General features: G+C 40.8%; 1 protein-coding gene across 1 annotated transcript; it reads left to right on the top strand.

The window, feature by feature from the left end:
• The first annotated feature begins 470 nt into the window (after positions 1 to 470).
• Positions 471 to 7416, top strand: LOC126198509 (uncharacterized). Its single transcript, XM_049934893.1, has 6 exons — positions 471 to 518; positions 1815 to 1922; positions 3229 to 3365; positions 5587 to 5651; positions 5837 to 5920; positions 7245 to 7416. Exons 2-6 carry the CDS (start codon positions 1815 to 1817, stop codon positions 7367 to 7369), a joined length of 519 nt encoding a protein of 172 aa, XP_049790850.1. The 5' UTR covers positions 471 to 518; the 3' UTR covers positions 7370 to 7416.
• Positions 7417 to 7753: the final 337 nt, after the last annotated feature.

The following is a 7753-nucleotide window of genomic DNA, read 5'->3' as shown; positions in this document are numbered from 1 at the left end:
AAAGAATTTAAAGTGCCACCGAACTATTCCTTCAGTTATTTCTCTATGAAATGTCGCTGATGGCCACCGTTACGACAATGCAGTGAGAAGTAATCACAATTAAAAAGCAAGAAACAACCACCTACCTGAAACACTACTCCAGGTTTGGAGAGAGAAATTTATTTTTTTATATTATATTGGCATTTTGTAGGTACGAGGTAAGAATCAAACAATAATGTGAAGTCTTATTGGTAGCAATAAGAATGACACCTAAGGTCGCTTACTGGCGGTAATGGCTCGTTCGAGAAGTGTAAATAGTAGATATTGAAGGTCACAGCTGTCCATATCTGACTATTGCGCGAAACAGGCATACAGATAAATAAATATTAAATTAATTACGTAAGAGCCTCGTTTGACGCATCCTCTTCAGTATGTTCAGCTGGTAGTATTGTGTGGCCGTAGTGAGAAAGTTTGGAGCGTTTGTATAAAAAGACGTTGAGGCTCTCACAGTTTATCATTCGAAAGAGCAATCGTTAGCAGTAAGTAGCTGACTTTTATTCTTATACATCGCCTATGCTCCTTTCTTGTATTTCATTTTGCGTTTTGTAGCTGCCTCCATTACATCCCAAATAATAACCTCACTGTCAACAAAATACTATAAATTTTCTCACTAAAAATTGGCAAAAATAGATTATTTCCGTGTCCTGCTTAAGTTGAAGGTCGAAGCTAAGCTGCAGAAACAAGAGCTTGAATTTGAAAGGAAACTGGACTCGCCTCCATTATAGGGTTATTTCCCTTTAGTCAGAGTGAACTCGCGTTGCATTATGGGCTGGGAGACTCCCTAAGGGGATGTGCAGGTGCCTGATTGAAAACACTCTCCAACCTCGCTTGCAACGGCGCCATTTCTTAGTGAAGAGTGAATGCTGCGTCTGAAGTGTATATGCCTAGTGCATTTGACGGTGAATAGTGCCTGTAGCGTGTTGAGTCATCTTTGTTTTGATGACGGAAAGACAGGAAATGGAGAGGATGCAATCCTGTGTGGGCATGGAGTTTATTCTTTTAGATTATCACCGATTGGGAGCTCGAGCTTAGCGTCCATATGCGACGAACGATTCGTCATAGCGTCCCGTGTTCATTCCACATGAGGCACTGTGAAGAGGTTTGAAATTTAACGCAGGACGCTTCCGCGAAGTCTGATGATCAGTCATTGTCTCCCCTTCCCACTTCTGACCCATAAACTGGCGAGGAGGGCTTCTTGCACGTCAACCAGGACTCGAACCTTTCATTCCGGGTCGAATGGTATCGCAAAGTCAAGATTTAGAAACGACAATATTTTTTCCCTGAACCGTTGAAAGATTTATTCACGATCGCTGTTTCGCCCTACTGTGCCATTATCAGGTGATAGTTGTAACAATCTATATGACCTCAAGACTATTTCAGCTTTCAAAATATATACTGTTCTCAAACATTTATTAAAAATTATTTGACAATGGCATTATAGGCCGAAACTGCAATGGTTTGTTGTCATTTAGAAATTATTGTAGGACTGGAAAGCAAAGGCATGCCATGTAGACCTTGGCTACGGAAGCGGGTCTAAGATTTTCAGAGGAAAGACTTGATAGTTTTGCTGTTGCAGCTATGCAGCTAGTTTCCGGTGCTTGTTTCATCGTTGACTTCCATAAGTCCATGTCGCCAGTGCTAGCTTAGTCTCCTGTGTAACTGAAGAAGCAACGGTAGAAGTTATGGAGAATTAAACCACTTAAGGCTCACTCACCGACTCACTTTCCAGGAATACAGTACGCATTTCTGACACGTGACGGCTTTTTCTTGTGCAGATGATGACTTCCTCCCTGCTGCTGGTACCTGTGCTCCTGGCTGGGGCAGTCCTGGCCAACACCTGCACGCTGCCCGACGCCTCCACAGAGACCTTCAGCGTCACTACGGTGAGTCCCCGACACCAGGCAGTCTGCGCCTGGTCAGATGCAAAGTAACACTGTGCACGTTGTTCCCCTTACCTACACTAGTGTACCTTAATGTGGGGTCTGTGCTGCCTACAAAGTACATCACTCACAGGGCACTGTCTCAATGCTCAGCATTTGGTTCGAATGCTGTTCGTCACTTTCTTCTGTGTCATTCGCCATCCTATAGCGTCTCTTCCAGTTTGATTAAACTTTGACGTTGGCCTTGGTAGGCACCCACGTGCCATTTCTTTGATATGGTCTCACCATTTTTTTTCTTGTAATGCCTGATCTCATTACCGCATCTAATTGCCTGCTGTTGTCCTCACATCTAGTTGCTGTCTTGTGTCTTCACTTCTCACTGTTCATGTTAACTTTAGTCCAATAAGTTGTCAGAGATTCCTCACCTGAACTGCTTCAATTCAATAACCTTCTCCTTGGAATGATGTTTTCACTGACATTCACAAGAACAGGCTTGGCCAACATGTGTGGTTTCAGTGTTACCTCTTTCCCCATAACTCTGTCAAGATACATCCATACAGAACCATTTACTTTTCTGTATTTTTTTGAACCAGAACTGAATTAGTTTTGCAGACTGATATTTATACCCCAAGGTATTTAAACGAATTTTCTTGTTCTGTTATTGTTCATTATTTTTGCTCTTTGTGAATGTTTCACTTCCACTGCCATTACCTTTGTTTCGTTTACAGGCTATAAGTTTGCAAAAAGTTACTCAATGTAAACACGTATTCTCCTATAGCGCTTTCACTGTCTCCTAGGAGAACCTGGGCGTCTACAAATAAAATAGTGGTAACACGTTTGATCTTTCACAGGTGAATCTCCTTGGAGGTTTCAGAATTCCATTAATCGATTAGTCTGAAAATTAGTAGTTTCTCTGTGTCGACTGGTGAGAGACCACACACCTGTATTAGCCCCTGATTTACAGTCAGAAACTCTTCGTCTATACTAGTTTTATACTTTTCGAACAGTGACCTAATGGCACTCAACATATTCACAGTTTCATTCTAGTCCGTATTTCCACTGATTCATGCTTTCTGTCTTATCGTAGGTCTTCCCATAGTGAGGGAGAAGTAAAAATTAAAACGAATGTCGCTTTTTGTCAAGACCTAGATTCACGAAGGCTGCAACGTTCCTCTCGTAAAACTGTTTCTGCTTTTCGCCGGAGTTTCCTAGTAATGACACATGAATATTTTTTATAACGCTGTTCTACGTCCCTTAAAATCGACCGAGACTGTGTGACAAGTGCAGACGTGTTGTGTGTGGTCCGCAGGCCCACAAGAAGTGGTACCAGCAGTACCGCTACTCTTCAGCAGCCCTGGACCCCCTGGGCTGCCTCATCCTCACACAGGACCCTGGCGAGGCTGCTAACCAGATGACGCTCAGCGGTGCCTTCAGCCAGGACTCGACGTGAGTACCTCCATATTGAATCAGTAAACGACGTCCATTTCTATGGCGACGGAAATCTCTTTCTATTGACTCAGATAATGATTGAGTCTTCCTTACATTTAGCTCAAAGGTTAAGCATCAGACTACAAGTCCAAAGCAGCTTCAGGGGCTGAATAAGCCTGTGCCCCTGATCGGAACTCAAACCCGAGGGCAAATGCTCAACCGAGTTTATCGAGGCACGATTCACGACCTACATGAAAACTTTGCTTCCGCCTACAATGTTGTAAGGCTCGTAGTGAACCTATCTGGATGGCTCAGTCTCTAAAGCATATGCCCGCGACAGGCAAAAAACTCTGGCGTACGTGTATCGGCCTGGCAATTCGTTTTCACCTGTCAGGAACTTTCACTTCATCGGACAATTCACATTCATTCTGAATACAGATCTGAATTTCGGTCTGCAGTCGGTCCTAGGACTTTTTATATCATTTACTGCTTCTTTCACCTTCGGAAACGTTGACTGTGACTGCGAGATCAAGCTGAACTGCAGGTCTCCCTATATCTCGATAACTTCAAAGGTCGGAAGAACGCAAGACAAAACCACTCCCAACAGCACCATGAAAAGTAAATCTTTGAAGTTTTCAGTGGTTCAGACTGTGACAAGCTGAAAATTGATATAAATGAAGGATTTTTATTTTAGAAGAAATAAATACAGGATTAAATATATAATCGACTACAAGTTCCCTTGAGGCCAAGCCGTTGAAGATCTAAAATGATTTAGAAAAATGTGGGAAAACGTGTGTCAGAACATCACTTACAAAATATAATCGCTACTCGTAAAGAATATGATTCGTGTTTTGTCACGATATGACACGACATGAAAAATTTGGAGTAGGAATTAAAATCCATGGAGAATAAATAAAAACTTTGAGGTATGCCGATGACATTGTAGTTCTGTCAGAAACAGCAAAGGGCCTGGAAGAGAAGTTGAACGGAATGGGCACTATGTTCAAAGGAGAATATAAGATGAACATTAACAAATGCAAAACGAGAATAATCGAATGCAGTCTTATTAGATAAGGTGATGCTGAGGGAATTATATCAGGAAATGAGATACTTAAAGTAGTAGATGAGTTTTGTTACTTAGGGAGCAAAATAAGTGATGATGGTCGAAGTAGAGAGGGTATAAAATGTAGACTGCTAACGGCAAGAAAAGCGTTTCTGAATAAGAGAAATTTGTTAACATCGAGTATAGATTTACGTGTCAGGGAGTCTTTTCTGTAGGTATTTATTTGTATGGAGTGTAGCCATTTATGCATGTGAAACATGGACGAAAAATAGTTTAGACAAGAAGAGAATAGAAGCTTTCGAAATGTGGTGCTACAGAAGAATGCTGAAGATTAGATCGGTAGATCACGTAAGTAACGAGGAGGTACTGAACAGAATTGGGGAGAAGAGGAATTTGTGGCGCAATTTAACTGGAAGAATAGATCAATTGGGGGGACATGTTCTGAGGCATCAATGAATCATCAAGTTAGTATTGGAGGGCAGCTTGGAGGGTAAAAATCGTAGAGGAAGTCCAAGAGATGAATACACTAAGCAAATTCAGAAGGTTGTAGGGTGTAGTAGTTACTTAGAGATGAAGAAGCTTGCCCGGGATAGAGTAGCATGGAGAGCTGCGTCAAACCAGTCTCAGGACTGAAGACCACAACAACAACAAGGACAACAGCATGACATCTACGACAACTGAGAAATACTGACGACTGTCGAATATTGACAAACGAGAAATTACAAAAGTGAGGAATGTTCTGTAACGTAACGTCATCATCATTTATGACGTAAAGTCTCCAGTCTCAACACTAAGGTGCAGACGCACGCTGACAACAGTAGAACTGCCTTTTTTACTTCCTTTAATTAGCAAGTGTATTTCATCAGTAACCGTCAGTTTGAGAAATGACTAATCTGATGGAAAGAATAATATAGAATACAGAAGAATAATAAAAGGAGTAGAAAACGAATTTTACCCAACAGGATAGGTTTCGAGACTTTCACCGACGGTTGTCGTGCAAATGATTAATTAATGTGCCTACTTAAGGTGCGGTAGGAGACCTATTAGAAAGGTCTTAGTTCATTGTCTAAAATCAAAAAATCGTACCTTCTCCTGCATTCGCGTTACTGTAATACATATGTGTAAATATACTGTTTTATAGTGAAACTAAAGCTTGTTATGAACGCGTCGTTTCAGAGCTGCTGTCACCGCCGACGTCACTATCGATGGAAACAGACTTCACAGTACCTACTACGGCACGTGTGAGTACCTGTAATTTATTTCATCGCCAAGTAATCAGATACGTTATTTATTGCCCTACAGTGATGAGACAAACTGAGAACATTTTTCTTATTTGTGTTCGTCTACGATAAATTTTTTGCTGTTTTGCAACTTGTTCCATAATCTTATAAATGAGTTACCTACCAGTTCGACACGTATGTTCCAGACGGTGAAATGTTGACTGCTGAACGTAACCTCGTCTATGGAAGCGCAGACATCTTCATCGAACACTTCTGCATGGAAAGTGGCGGTAAGCTGCACATTTATGCCTCACGACTGTAGAAATCTTCTGTCATAAAGTTAGTGGTGCTGGTAAATGTTTCCAACATCACTCGAATTATTGCATAAGGAAACTGAAATTCACACCTGTCCCTAGTCAACAATATTCGCAGACTTACAGAACCTTTGGAACGAAAGCCTACGAAACAAAACAGCGTTTCCACAGTGTAATTCGTCTGTCAGTCAATTTGTTAGACCATATTTACAACCAGTAACCAGGGGTATCTGCTGTAATTATATGCTGCACAGCTGCAGGTGATAAAGAAAAAGTTTGACAGAAGTTCAGCATACAGCTGAGGGCTACATACGAAAAGAGTATTTTTGACGCTGTCACGTATATTTTTAGCGTAACAATGTGTCAGCACAAAACGCTACAAGCATTGAATCTGTATGATCAGTGTGAAGGAAACTGTATTAAAAATTCTATTATTTTACCCTCACGTAGGCAGGTGTCCCGTATTAATTATTACGTAATTTTGTGCGATGAACTAAGTAGCATTACCTTTTATTATGACTCCAGACATTGAAGATTACATGAATGTTTTCTTACAGCTATATCCATACTCTAATCTGCCATTCACTGCGTGACGGAGGGTTCTTTGCGTATCACTGACAGTTCTGCCTGTTCCTGTTCCATTCGCGAATGATGCGCGCTAAGAACGACCTTCTTTAAGCCTCCTTCTGAAATAGATTTTCCCTCTGCTATCACTATCATTATTCGAGATTAAGAATGTAGCTTGAAGATATTCGTAGCCTTGAGACACATACTCATGTTTGGTGCGAATAGTGAAAATGGTTGCAGGGCTCATATAGTAAGACTTGCATGGAAGTTTCAATCAGCAGTGTACTGCGATAAATTACAGTGCTCCTCTGGACATACTTACATCAATACTATACATTGTGGCTGTGCGTGTTGAATATCTGGACATCGTCTCTATTAATACGTAATTCAGAAAACCAAGTGTGGAAATTTGACTCTGTAACATCTGTGTAAAGAATAGGCATTTTAAAGGGAGACGGGTGATAAAATTAACTTTGGCAATCTAAACTCGATGTGGAAAGCAAAAAACTTAAACCCAATGGGGACAACAGGCTTGGATTTACGCGGATACATCTTGACAATGTTTTCAAATGCTGCTGTTAAGGTTCTCATGCTGTATGTAAGCTACATTATTGAAGTATGCATATTCCTTCTTTTTCTTTGTTCCTGTTACCCGTTGCGTAGCTTTAACTCATACTTAACATTCTATGGAAAAACAGGTGCAAGTGGCTTATTATTTTTCCAACTTTTTCAGATGAGATGACATTCATCTTCACCACTGCCGAGAATCCAAGTGACGATCTGGTCAACCAGATATGGACTGAGGTCGACGCTCGCCCTGAAATCGACAGATCCAAATTCCAGAAAGTCAGTTGTTAACCGTTGTCGATCTCTGAACGTAAATAAAACAACTTCAGTATAAACTATCATTGTGTTTAATTGTATTTCATACTCCTTACCTTTGCTGACGGTGTTTGGCATGTAAGTGTTTAACATTCGTTTCTGAAAGAGGATACTCTCCAAAGGAATGTATCGTCGATTAAGGATTTTTTATCATAATATACACCTCGACATTGTAAATAAACTTGAAAGAGAGACGAGTTATTCGTGGTGTGGCCTCAGAGTTGGTGTAAATCTGAACCAGGTTGTACAGTACAACACAGCTAACAGGAGTCGTCATCATATCATAAAACGACCAAATATACACACTTCTTTAGTTACTTGTCATTACTCTCATAGATCACACACTAGGAATTTCTAAAA

Source organism: Schistocerca nitens, chromosome 8 (genome assembly GCF_023898315.1).
Source record: "Schistocerca nitens isolate TAMUIC-IGC-003100 chromosome 8, iqSchNite1.1, whole genome shotgun sequence".
Lineage (NCBI taxonomy): Eukaryota > Metazoa > Arthropoda > Insecta > Orthoptera > Acrididae > Schistocerca > Schistocerca nitens.
This window is presented reverse-complemented; position numbering and strand designations above follow the sequence as displayed.

Excerpts from the sequence above, each read along its gene's own strand:
- LOC126198509 (XM_049934893.1), top strand. The coding sequence starts at position 1,815 with ATGATGACTTCCTCCCTGCTGCTGGTACCTGTGCTCCTGGCTGGGGCA. Across the intron at positions 1,923-3,228 it reads AGACCTTCAGCGTCACTACG|GCCCACAAGAAGTGGTACCA; the intron begins GTGAGTCCCCGA and ends TGTGGTCCGCAG. Across the intron at positions 5,652-5,836 it reads CAGTACCTACTACGGCACGT|ACGGTGAAATGTTGACTGCT; the intron begins GTGAGTACCTGT and ends CGTATGTTCCAG.